The sequence below is a fragment of the Myotis lucifugus genome, unplaced genomic scaffold (genome assembly GCF_000147115.1).
Source record: "Myotis lucifugus unplaced genomic scaffold, Myoluc2.0 scaffold_556, whole genome shotgun sequence".
NCBI lineage: Eukaryota > Metazoa > Chordata > Mammalia > Chiroptera > Vespertilionidae > Myotis > Myotis lucifugus.
The window spans coordinates 369,843-383,146 of NW_005871604.1; the positions used below are offsets into that span (position 1 = coordinate 369,843).

At 59.9% G+C, this 13,304-nt stretch overlaps 1 protein-coding gene across 1 annotated transcript in view; it reads right to left on the minus strand.

Annotated features, from left to right (window-relative positions):
* The window catches only part of GATA5 (GATA binding protein 5), an 8,418-nt gene extending 8,238 nt beyond the window's left edge, over positions 1-180 (minus strand). Inside the window, 2 exon segments of the mRNA XM_023745555.1 lie at positions 3-35; positions 37-180. Of these exon segments, the coding sequence (XP_023601323.1) occupies positions 3-35; positions 37-180 (177 nt within the window).
* Positions 181-13,304: the final 13,124 nt, after the last annotated feature.

Here is a 13,304-nt window from a genome sequence, read left to right on the forward strand (position 1 = left end):
GCGGCGAGCGCGGAGGGCTGCGGGCCGGGCTCGCACGCCGGTTAGGTAGGGCAGCATAGAGGGGACGCGCGCCGGCGGCACGATTACCGGGGAGCCGGCGCCTGGTGCGTGCAGAAAGGCTCCCGAGTCTGCGTAGGTAGCCTGGCCGGGGCTTGGGGCCAATGCCAGGCTCGGGTACATCTTCCCGGAGTTGGCCTTGACCTGCGGGGAAGAGGGACGGGCCTTGAGGTCGTCACGGCAGCTTTGCACCTCCCGCAGCCCGAGCTCCTGCACGGCAGGTGCGGCCACTCGGGCCGCGCTTCCCACTTTCCAGCCGGGCAGTTTTAGGGGCAAGTCCCGGACCTGCGGGGCGGACCGGCGAGGGGTAGCCCGCTCGCAGCCGGAACTCCAAGCTCACCAACTCCACGGTCTGGGCTTCTGAGACTCCCGGGCGGGCTCAGAAAAAGGGTCCGGCGCGTCCCGCCGGAGGGTGCAGGACCGGGGCGCCGCCCCGCGCTGGGAGAAGGCGCCAAGCCACGGAGCGGCCCTCACCGGCTCGTCGTGCGCGCCCGAGGGCGCGGTGGCTGCGGGGGGCCGGTGACAGGCGACCTGGAGACTGGGAGCCCGGGGCGCGGGGCTCTGCTGGGAATCCCGGGCGCTCGAGCCGCCCCGCCGCCTCGCCCCGCCCCGCCGCGCCGCCCCTTCCCTCAGGCGCTCTCTCCTCTCTCCCAGCGGGGTCAGTGCCGGGGCTGCGGCCGCGGCGCACGTGACCGAGCAGGCTCTGCCCGCGGGCTCCGCAAGAAGGCAACGAGGGCGCGCGGGCTGGGCACCCAGCGTCGAGTCCCGCCAGCGCAGGCGACAGGAGCCGGCGGCGTTTTCGGGTCACCCGGTAGCGGGGGCTCGGAGACTAAGTTTGTCGGGGGACTCGCGGGTCTCCCAGCCCCGGATTTCCACGAGGCTGGCCTGGAGTTCCGTGTCTGTGGGTGGACACGCTCACGGACACGCGGCGATGGGGCCCGTTATTGCGCCCCTGGACTCGGCACACAGCGCAGGGATCCGGTTACCACGAGGACCGACAGCCTCAGTGTCCCTGGACTTGAACCGAGGGAGTCTCAGCGTTTCCTCCACTCTGACCAAGCCCGGCCACTGGGTGGCCCGTCGGCTGGGGGCGTGGCCAGGTTGGCAGGTCCGTTTGGATGCACCCTGCCCTTCTTCGAGGTCCCAGCCCCGCTTCTGCCCCCACCCTAGGTGGGACTTTCACTCGCTTGCCTCTGGGGGCGGGGGTCATGGAGGTGCCCGGCACTCACTGCCTGGGCGGGAGAGACAGTGGCAGCGTTGTGGCCGAGCGGCCTCCCGCTCAGCTCTGTGATGGATGGACCAAGCCGCCCTCCCCGCTAAGCTCTCCGAGGGGGCAGCCCGCCGCACTAGCTGGGCGGAGCCGGCTCACCCGACCGCCCTGGTCCGTGGTGCTTGGGGCCGCAAGGCTTTCCTTTCGCAGGAACAGGCCTCCGCTCACTTCCTGGGTGCGGAGAACTCTGGGGCCAGGATCGCCTCCGCGGCGCGCTAGACGGACGGGGCGCTGCGGGCCTGGTTCCCTTCTCCAGGACAGCACACAGATTCGGGTGCACACCGAGGCGCCCAGAGTGGAGTGTCCCGGAATGTGACTCACCCTGGGCCTGGGACCCCACAGAGGGCTCCACGCGGGCTCCGGGCCCTTCCCAAGCCTTGGCGTATGCCATTGGGGCGGGGGCGGGCCCTTGAGGGCTCCCAGTGTCCTGCTTCGCCGCCAGGCACTCTGCCCTCTGCATCCCAGATGCTGAGTGGGCCCGTGGTCCCCCCTCTCCCTATTCACTATTCTCGGGGTCTGGACTCGGCCCCTCTATCCCCATCCCCTCCGGACTCACCACTCCTGCTTTCTCTCTTCTCGCTCTGCGCCCCAGCCGGGCGAGGGCAGAGAGAGGTCCCGGCACTGTTCAGAGTCCTGGAAACTCGCAGTGCCGGGGGCCCTGCTGGGCTCCAGTGTGACCTCCTCCACCCGCTGAGCCTAGACCGCTGAGCCTAGACCGCTGAGCCTAGACTGCTGAGCCTAGACCGAGGTTACAGTGAAGCAGGTAGATCCGAGCTCTGTCCCGCCCCAGGCCCTCGGAGCCCAGGTGACCCTGAAGTTTAAATGCAACAGGAAAATGCCCAGCCAGCACCGGGTGAGGAGAAATTTAAAAGGGGAGACTCGACTTGCTGGAGGCTGAGAGCCCCCCCCCCAAAAAAAAGGTCCTGAGGAAGAGGAAAGATCGGCAGCAAACCTGGGATCATGCCATCAGTGGGGGAGGCTCCTGGGGGAGGGGCTTGCATTTTTAATTGGAATAAAATCTAGCCAGGTCCTTGATTAGCAAACACAATATGGGGGGGGGGGGCGGGGGGCGTTGTGCTTTGCCCTATAGCAGTGATGGCGAACCTTTTGAGCTCGGCGTGTCAGCATTTTGAAAAACCCTAACCTAACTCTGGTGCCGTGTCACATATAGAAATTTTTTTATATTTGCAACCATAGTAAAACAAAGACATATTTTTGATATTTATTTTATATATTTAAGTGCCATTTAACAAAGAAAAATCAACCAAAAAAATGAGTTCGCGTGTCACCTCTGACACGCGTGTCATAGGTTCGCCATCACTGCCCTATAGTGTGCCTATTTAGTTCTCACATCCTTCTTAGGAGGTAGATTGTTATTCCCATTACAGTTGGGGAAACAAAGCAGAGAGGTTAGCTAACCTGTCCAAGTCACACAGCTAGTAATTAACCAAGGTAATTAAAACCAACGACTGCAAAACTGGACATAAGGAGGTGATCTCTGGTAACGTTTTCTGTATTAACATATCTCTAAATTAGACGTATTTTATGTTTACAATTAAAAGGCTGAGACCACGTCCAGAGGGTATGTGGAGGGGGAGCGGACTGGCGGAGCTGCCGTGGAATCTGTCTGGGGAGGAGGTTCCCCTGAAGGCTGCTCCAGCGGCTGGGCCCTGCAGGGCGGTGGGTGCAGGGCTGCCCTACAGGCTCCATCCCCCAAGGGCAGTAGAAGCAGAGGCTCTGGGGCATTTCCCCACCCCTTAGGCTGGACACCCTCGAGGCACAGTGACAGGGGGGAGGGCTGCCTGTGACAGCATCTGGATCCCCTCATGAATTCCTTTCTACTTGAACCAAAAAGGGAGGCATCTCAGCCAAAAATACAAAGCCCAGGTCCCTCCCCACTCTACCCAACCTCGCCCAGCCTCCCCTGGCCCTGCACACGCCGCCTTCTGATGTTCAAGGACCCTGTCAACCTCCGTGGTGCTGCCAGTCTCTGTGGGCCCTTCAGGAGGGAGGCAAGTGCCCCAGCCACCAGGACCCCACTCTCCCTGCTGCTGCGTCCAGCTGCAAGCCCGTCTCTCCCCTCAGCCTTTGTCCGAGCTGCTCCCTAACTTGGAGGCCCCCTTCCTTGTCCTTGCCTCTACTTGCTGAGCGCCTGCACACCCTCAGGGCCCAGCTTGCGAGGCCCCTTCTGTCCGTGGCCTCCCTGATAAGTTGCTCTGTCTCCTCGCTTGTGCCTCTCCATGTTTTGTGGTCAAATGGCCATGTGCCCTGTCCTGCTTCCCCAGCAGACACCGAGCCCCGAGGAAAGCTTGGGGGACAGCAGGTCAGAGTGTGAACTCAAAGTAGTCAGACCTTCTTCAGGGCTCTGTTTTGCCACCTCAAGGCTGTGTGCCCTTGGGTGAGTTCCTTTTCTCTCTGTACCTAAGTTCATCTGTAAAGTGTGTGTGTGTGTGTGTGGGGGGGGTGACAATGATGCTTGCCCTGCACACTGGCTCTGGGGAGGATTCATGAATGGGAGATGTAGGCCTTATGCACAGCCTGCACTGCGGGTGACCCAGCCGGGGCCTCCAGTTGGCTGCCGAGTCCTTGGGCTCGGTATCATTTATGTAACCCAATCTGCTTTCAAAGCCCCTTGCTGATGCTCGGCAGCATGACAGCTGGCAGGCCCTTTTGGCCAGGTCACCAGACAGCCCACTTAGAGAGGGGTCCCTGGGGAGGCACCCAAGGCAAGTTTGTTTTGGGGGAGACATAATCACACAGGTCCATCTCCTTGTCAGCAGGAGTGTATGGTCACTGTCCTGTCACATGAGGGAATATTTATGAGCGGCTTCCAGGCCAAGGAGCTCCCCGTCCCTACAGGCTCCGTCCCACAGGATGGGCCCGCAGCAGCAGGGGCCGGAGACAGGACTGGAGGATGCACAGGGCTGGGCCCATCACAGGGGAGGAGTGAGCTGGGAGTCTCTGGCTCCCCTGGGCCTGAGCTCAGGTGAGGATGGACAGACGAATGGATGGCTGGGCAAGGCGGCCCCTCAGCTCTGTGATCTGTAACTTACTTCACGGAGAGTGACGGGCGCGCTGAATGCCTGGGAACTCGGCAGGGCCGCGGGTCATAAAACTGCCTGGCGCTAATGCTGGCCTCCGTGATGACCCGCTGCCCCGTCAGATCAGCCGCCGGCCTGACCTTGAACGCAAGCGCGTGGTTTCTGGGCCCTTTGTAATTGCAGGCCCCTTTATCCCGGAGACGATAAAAATGAAAACCACAGGTCACTCTGTGGAGTTACAGCATTTGATTTAAAAGTGGCTCCACGGTGGCTTCCAGCCAGAGGGCTTCCCCACAGCAGGCAACTCCACTCCTTCCCTGGACCAGGGTTTTGCCTTGAGCAGCTCATGACCAGGGCCCTTTATTCCTTCCCTCGGGCGTTGTCGGGTGGGAAATTCACGATGCACTAACACACACACTTAGCATGAACAGCAGCCATGTGGTTGGGGGTCTCGGAAATCCTGCTTGTGAAATAAGAACCTGCACCCTGTCTTGTGAACGCAGCCGTTGATCCAGCCCTCCCTGCAGTGTGTGCCCGGGGCCATGCTGCTGCGGGGACCAGGCCGCTGCAGGATTTCAGGCCTGGCTCACTCTGGAGGCACCGGGGCTGGGTGCCCGGGGCAGGCACCTGCTGTCATCACTCTGTCTCCCTTTATGCTCTCTCATCTTTAAAAATGCCCTTTCTTCTCTCCTCCCTCTCCGTCCCTCCTGCCTCTCTCTAACCCTCCTCCCCTCTTGCTTCCTCCTGGGGAGGACCCGCAGGTGCTTGGTCACCCCAGCCCTGATCTAGACTGTTCCTAGATCACAGCGTCTCCTGGACAGTGAGGATCAGTGAGCTCCAGGCCTGCCGCCTGGCTCTTCCCACCAGGGACGGCCCGGAGCCAGCCTCCCGCCCGCCCCTCTGTGTGCGGGAAGGTGGGATTGCCCCGCCAAGAGCAGAAGCTTCTCTCTTTCCAACTGCGTCCGCTCAATGTACAGCCTCCACGGTGGGCCCTGCGTCAGTCTGCTCCTGCTGGCCCCAGGACTTCTGTGAGAACCCAGGGATGTTCGGGGGGGGGGGGGGTCCGAAGCATCAAAAAGTCTGGACAGAAAAAGAACAATGAAGGGCTGGGACCACGTGTGCCCTTTACTTATATCTTTTAGGGGTTTTGCATTTGCGTATTTCCCACTATGAACAAACACTGCACTCACACATTGAATGCAATGGAAGTAAGTCACGTCTTACGGCGTCTGGCTGATGATGCTCCAGTGGGCACAGGAGGCCTGTACGGGGCAGTGAGAGCCAGGTGCCTGGGAGTCAGGCGCACGTCCAGCCTCCCTGCGTTTGCGGACTCACAGACGCACCCGTCTGCCTGAGCAGAGAGGGGCACAGATGGTGACCTGGACAGTGACCACAAAGGGTCTCCCTGAACTCCTGGTGGCCCTGTCTAAGCACTGTCATCCGGGGGTGCATTTCTGAGGATCTGGGCCGTGCTCTCCCCAGTCCTGGGCTCTGGGAGCGCCTGGAGCTTACACCTGCACACCTGCACATGTGTGTACGTGTGTTTGTACACACCCATGAGCACACATGTAGATGCCTTCAAGGGTTTCTCTCCTTTCTGGCCACCCCTAGGTCCCAGTGGGCAGCAGCAGCATTGGTCCTAAGTCCTCTGCTCCCGTCTGGCCAGTCATTTCTGTCAGCCACGGCCGGGCCCAGAGCAGGGGAAGGCGAGTGACCGGGAGCCCTCAGGACCTCCAGATGGGCCTCGTTGGCCTCAAAAGGTCATAATGCTTTGTGACCTGTGGGCAGGTCTGGCGTTTTGGAAACCTCCTTCCTGATCACTGGAGGCCTTGCATTCCCCAGCGACCAGGAGCTGGGCCAGGCCTGCTGGCATCTCAATGGGGAGGGGCCGTGCCGTCCCCCCCCCGATTCCCCTGCAGTCCACGGGCTTTGTGGACAGGGTGAGGGGGGATCAGGCAGGCTCTGGACACTTCACAGTGGGGAGCACCCACACCTGGCCTGGCTGGGAGCTGCTGCCTGCATGTGGCAATGCTTGGGGGCCGCTGCAGGAGAGCTTTGAGATGGGAGTTGGGTGTCACCTTGGAGAGTCAGTGCCTTGGGTCCTGTGTATGGGAAGGGGCACTTCCATCTCAGGGTGAGGGTCCTGGGCCTCCTCCTCCTGAGATCTCGGTCAGTGGCAACCTCCTTGGACAGCTCTGGCCCTGGGGACGGGCCGGTCCCTCTGGGGATGTGGTGTCATGGCCAGCTCTGTCACTACAGGCTCTGTCACTACAGGCTGTGTCACTATAGGCTATGTCACTGCAGGCTCTGTCACTACAGGCTGTGTCACTATAGGCTGTGTCACTACAGGCTCTGACACTATAGGCCGTGTCACTGCAGGCTCTGTCACTACAGGCTGTGTCACTATAGGCTGTGTCACTACAGGCTCTGTCACTGCAGGCCATGTCACTGCAGGACATGTCAATGCAGGCTGTGTCACTACAGGCTCTTTCACTGAAGGCTCTGTCACTGCAGGCTGTGTCACTACAGGCTGTGTCACTATAGGCTGTGTCACTATAGGCTGTGTCACTACAGGCTCTGTCACTGCAGGCCATGTCACTGCAGGCTGTGTCACTATAGGCTGTGTCACTATAGGCTGTGTCACTACAGGCTCTGTCACTGCAGGCCATGTCACTGCAGGCTGTGTCACTATAGGCTGTGTCACTATAGGCTGTGTCACTACAGGCTCTGTCACTGCAGGCCATGTCACTGCAGGCTGTGTCACTATAGGCTGTGTCACTATAGGCTGTGTCACTACAGGCTGTGTCACTACAGGCCATGTCACTGCAGGCTGTGTCACTACAGGCCATGTCACTGCAGGACATGTCAATGCAGGCTGTGTCACTACAGGCTGTGTCACTACAGGCTCTGTCACTACAGGCTGTGTCACTATAGGCCGTGTCACTACAGGGTGTGTCACTACAGGCCGTGTCACTAGTCTGTGGAGGTGTTGTTGGGAAATGAGAAAATGTCCCTGGACTCTCAGGAGCTCTGGGGCTATAGGGGACCTGGGAAGTGACACCCTTATAGGAAATGTCCCCGGCCTGGATGAGCAAGGAGGGGGATGTCTTGCTGCTGCTGCTGTCGTGGCCACCGAAGCCGCAGGGTGGTCTCACGGGTCAGTGCCTACTGACTCCAGTCGGGATGAAACCCAGTTCCTGGCTCCCAGGCTGCCAGGCTCGCCACCGGGGAGGCGCCTGGCAGATGAACCCGGGTCTGGAGTGTGGGGCGGGCAGGTCGGTGGATCCCCTCCAGGCTGACCCCGGGATGGCCGCCTGGCTCCAGCCCGACTCTCATCGTCCCGGGCTGCGCCTGCCTCGAGCCGCCCGCCCATTCCTCATGTGCAAAGAATTTCCGTGCCGCCAACGCCGCTGCAGCTGGAACATTTCTCAGATGGATCGTTTGCAGGAGCTGCGTCCCAGGCCCCTGTTGCAGACGTGGGCTTGCATCCCGCCCCATCCCCTGCCCTGGCTCCACTTCCTCTGGAGAGAAGATAAGGGGCTGCTGGCACCTGGTGGGCTGGCGAACCCGCCTAGCAGGCAGACAGGGAGGCGCCAGACCCTGGGGCAGCTCCCCTTTCTCCTCTTCCCTCTGGGGTGCATCTAAGCCTGGGGGTGCCTGAACTTAGGGGTTCTCTCCAGCCAGCCCAGGGGCGACGTGCTCGGAGGGGCGACTGGCACACAGCTGCGCTCTTTCCTGGGGGGCTGCTGGAGCTGGGCACTGCCAAGGGGAGCATGTGTGTTCTCTCCTGACTCCTCCACCAAGTCACTGGCAGGCCAGGCCTGGGGCGGGCCCTGGGCTGAGTGCTCGGAGGAGAGTGAGCGCCGGGCAGACATGGAAACACAGGCGATGCAGGAGCTCCGCGGGGTCGGCCCGTGCGGACAGATCCTGGGAGTTCCGACTGCGGCTAAAGAGAAGCCACCGATCCCGGGCACCTCTGGGCACAGCGGTGTGCCCTGCCTGAGACTCCTTCTGTCTGAGAGCATCGAGACCAGACGCTGCAAATAGGCAGTGGCGGGGGCTTGCCCCACCGTGTATTAAAAAAGGGGAAAATTTTATATAAAAATGCAGATTTCTCTTCTCTTGGAAAAAAGAAATCACAGCCTGCTGTATGACACGGGGCACATCTCTGCCCGGCCCGAGTTCCTCCTTTAGAACGGGCAGGGACACTCCTGGTTGCCAGAGACCACACCCCTCCTGACGGTCACCATTCTCTGCACGCGGCCCACTCCCGACTCAGATATTTCATTGAAAGGCCGGACTCCCGCACGGAGGTCGCCGGGTGCAGGAGGCCACTTGAGCTGGGCTCAGGAGGCGGAGCCCTCATCACGGACTCTGACTGATTTCAGCGAGAGCCTGTGCCTCCCAAGCCGGCCTCTCCATCCACAGGGGCTGGTGTCTGTGTCACGGGCGTTCTGAAGCTTGAGTCACAGATGCTCACAATCGAAGGTGGGCCAAAGCCAGCACCTGCACTGGCAGGTCCCTCTGTGCACCCGACTCCCAACGCGATGCGAGAGTTTGTGCCCACGCGTGCTGGTTTCCTGTGTCTCCGCTGCTGAAGGAACCCATAAAATACACACCCCTTTGAGAGTGGCTAGACTAGTTGTAACTTCAGGTCTTTACGTGTTTTCTCAATCAGCATATGCTACAGAGAGGGGTTCATGATACCTTTGACATCAACAGGCAATCCTGAAGTTGGAAGGTTTGGGTGACTTGAAGAGCCCCTGGACTTGAGGGGCTGTGTTTAGCCTCTTCTCCGTGGGGACAGACCTCAGGATTACCCTCTTTGAGCCTTAAAAGGTTTAGACAAATGGGAGACTTGGAGCAGGTTTCTTGAAGGATGAGGTTTCATAGGCATTTCTTGAAAAGGCCTCTGGGGTTAAAAGAGTGAGGTTGAAACGAAGTGAAGTAGGCTTAAAAAGATGACATTTGGAGGACTTTCTACCCTCATCTTTTGTTTGCAATGAGCAGCGTGATGGGACAGGGAGAAAGCTGGCATTCAGTGTTTTCCAGATGTATTGGCCAGGGAATCCTCTTTTAAGAGGCATTTCCCAGAACTAATGTCTCCCAAATACTCTTTAAGCAATGCTAGACTAAGCAATATGACACGTACAGCACTTTTGTTATGCATTTGTCATTTCCATGCCTGTCACACCCTCTGCCCTGCTCCCTGCTGTCTGGAGGGGAGGTGTCTTGTTTTTCTCCGTGGGTCTGTCAGGGGAGAGGTGCTCACATACAGCATACAGAGTAAGGAGCAGTCCCACAGAGACCTTTTCTGGACAAGGAGGTCATGCCTTAGAGCAGGACAGTGGAAGGAATGGAGCCTCCCCACCTCTGGTACCTTTTCTCGGAAGGGCAGGGCCTGCTCACTGGCCAAAGGGGGATTAATGTCCTGGGCCTCCTGAGTTTTTCCACAAGTAGCCTCTTAGAGCTCCCTCTGGTTTCTCTCCAAAGGCTGTTCACACTTTCCCCACTTATGGGGCTGATAAGGCATGCAGCTGACAACTGGCAGCATTTGCTCCGTTGGCCCAGGGAGGAAACTATTAACCGTGGAGATAAGCCGGTGAAGTCAGGGCTAGTCCCCCGGCTTGGACAAGGAGCAGCAAAGGCCCTGCCGAAGACTGCACAGAGTGGAGGGCTGGGGCGGGGTGTTTGCCCAGCCCAACTGTGGCATTTTCCTCTGTTGGTTTTGCCCGGGTCTGATAACCATGCTTGCTCTGGCCAGAGCCTTCTCATGGCTTATCTGGCCGAGTAATCCTCTGGCCTTGGCTGGAGAACACCAGCGCCTCCCTCCCTTCCCCCTTCCTGGCCCCATGGGCAGTTGGGGATAGAGTGGAGGGAGACAGGGTGTGGAATAAATTCCCCTCTTCCTCTTGTCACCTTTCTCAACTCAGCTTAGGGCCACCGGGGACGAGGAAGCCCCTTGGGACGGGGATATCTTGCCTGAGGGTACAGGTCCTGTCCACACTGAGCCCCAGCCCCTCCCCATGTACTACAACCTGTGCCTACAAACCATTTCCAATGGTTCCAAGCTTCAGACTGGGGCCTGGAGCTGTTTTGCTTTAGGGAGGGGTCAGCCTGTCTGGGGTACAGAAAGACAAGGGAATGGCTCCTGATGTTACAGGTTGAGAAGCTGAGTCCAAAGAGGAGGTGAACTGGCTCAAGTGTGTGCAAGGAGGCGCAGCTGTCTCCAGCTTCCTGACCCCAGCCCCGAGCTCTGTCCCCGACCACTTGAGGCCTTGCAGGGGGCGTGCCAGGGTCAGCCCGGCCGGGCTCGCCTTTCCTAGGACTGAGTGTTGTGGGCCAATATCGCAGCCTTGGAAGAAGCAAACCTGCGGCCACCCAGCCCTGCTCCACAGACACTGTCCTCTCCTCCATGGCGGCCCTGAGCTGCGCTGATCGTGGCCACTGACCAGCTGACCAGGAGATCTCGGGGTCATTAGGAAGCGAGTCTGGGACCCCAGCCCACCGGGTTTTGAGCACATGTGCGTTGTTTCCAGTCTCAGGAAGAAGCCACCGGGACGAAGTCCAGCTTCCTCATCTCGTTTGTCCAGGGCAAGTCAGGCACCTGCGAGCCTCAGTGTCCTCATTTCTGAAGTGGGGGCGATAGGCCCAACCGCTCAGGAAGCTGGGGGACAGAGGGAGCTCACCCTGGCCTGTTCCGGCTCTCACACTCCATTGTTGTCTTCGTCGTCGTCGTCATCATCATCGTCATCATCATCATCATCATCATCGAGCACTGATAGCCCGAGGGGGCACAGGGGGCACAGCGCTGTCAGTCCTGGAAACCCTGCCTTGTTCCCTGGTTATAGCTGGAGGCCAGGGCAGGACTCACAAGAGGCCCATCTGACCCCCACCCCAAAGCTTCTGTTGGCCTCACAGAGGAGAGGACGTTTGGGCAGGGCTTTGAGATATGGGTAGGAGTGGCTGGATGAGGTGAGCAGGAAGGGCAGAGGGACCGAGGGGGTGGTGAGGAGGGTCTTGAGGCACCTGAACCACTGCTCTGGGCGGCGGGAGGGACCTTGGGGGTTAGGTGTGCCCCGCGGAGGAGCTGGGATTTTCCTGGAAGATAGCAGGAGCCAACACACACCCTCCTTGGGATCTCCTTTCGGCTTTTCTTTCTGAATTACCAAAGTAAGTCAAGTCCACACCGCAGTTTAGCCATCACAGGCCCTGGAAACCCCGCATCTGCCCTCCCTCCCGGCTCACTCGGCCCTTCACACAAGAACACAGCGTCAGCCCATGGAAAGGTGCCCATTGGCTTGCGGTTGGTTTTAGCTTCACCCTGAATGATGCGTGTGGAACCCCTCTCTGTGAGCATTTGTTCTCAACAGCTGTGGGTGTTCTGAGTGGGGCACGGGATGGGGGGGGCAGTCCCTGGAGGCGGGCGTTCAGGGTGTCCAGGCTTATCGCTTGGCCCACATACACCGCTGTGTGGAGTGGCAGCTGGCACAAACTGGGACCCTCCACGAACTCCCGGAGCGGGGCTTGCTGGGGACAGCGTGGAGCCACGTTACTTTGGTAAGAGCTGCCAGGCCCCTCCAGAGGTGCGCAGGGTGTGGCAGCCTGGCTCTGGGGTTGACTCCTCCCCTCACTGCCCAAGGCTCTCAGTGTAAATCCGTGGCCACCAGGTGGGTGAGGATGTGCACTTCCGACCAGCGGGCGGCGGGTGCCCTCTGGTGGCTGCAGCGGGGAGGCGGAGCCCAGCCAGCTCCAGGGCTTAGGCCTGAGTGCAAAGTGCAGAGCCTCCTCACCAGGCCACACGCCCCAGCGCTGACTCAAAGCCACATGGCTTTGCAAAGTGTGTTCAGAAAATGGATGACCCTCAGTTCTCATTTCCTGATGCCAAGTTGAATGCAGGCAAAACTGCAGTACGCTGAGAAAGGACGGGAAGCGGTGGCTGCAGCCGCCTCGGTCGGGCTGGGACACCTGAGGGAGAGGGCCTGGCTGCCTCCCCTTCCTGGGGTGGGGGCTGGGAGACGGTGAGCCTGCCCTGGGGGCCTCCCGTGAAGGACCCGAGGGGGCTCTCTGGGCGGGGTGCCCCAGCCCTCTGAGTGGCCTGGCTGAGTCCCCCACCTCCCTCCCCAAGGTGTGTGTCTGTGCTGCACCTGGAGGGACACTGGGCAGGTGAGCTGGCGGCGGCTGCCTTGACGCCTGGCAGGCTGCACAAGAACTTCTTGGCATAGCACAGTGGTTCTCAACCTTCTGGCCCTTTAAAGACAGTTCCCTCATGTTGTGACCCAACCATAAAATTATTTTCGTTGCTACTTCATAACTGTAATGTTGCTACTGTTATGAATAGTAATGTAAATATCTGATATGCAGGATGGTCTTAGGCGACCCCTGTGAAAGGGTTGTTCGACCACCAAAGGGGTCACGACCCACAGGTTGAGAACCGCTGGCATAGCAGTTCCCAGGCCAAGCCGCTGATTCGTGTCCACCCTCCACACAGACTGGCCATGACTCCTGTCATCAGCAAACTCCCGGCCCAGGGTCACCCCTGAAGCACGACTCTCCTGCTGGCCACGGTGTGCCTGAGACGGGGCTGGACTGCCGGCATTCTCAGGGGGGCGCTGGGAGCCCAGACAGGACTTGGGGGAGCTGTGGGACATGGGAGTGCCCTGTGCTTTCTTCCTCTGCCCCTCCACCCCCACCCCTCCTGTCCCTTCCTCTCTCCAGGCCTCAGTTTCCCCTCTGTCCAGTGGGAGGTAGACAAGTGCAGAGGCCATCAACCCAATGCCTGGGAGGGCGGGCAGACCCCAGCCGATGACTGACGGGGCCATGCATGCGGGCAGGGCTCTCCGGGGAATGCAGCAGCACAGACGGCTCGCCCTGTCTGGGCCCCTGCGGCTGGTCTCCCAGACTTTCAAGAGAAACCGGAAGTCCGGGTCTTGATT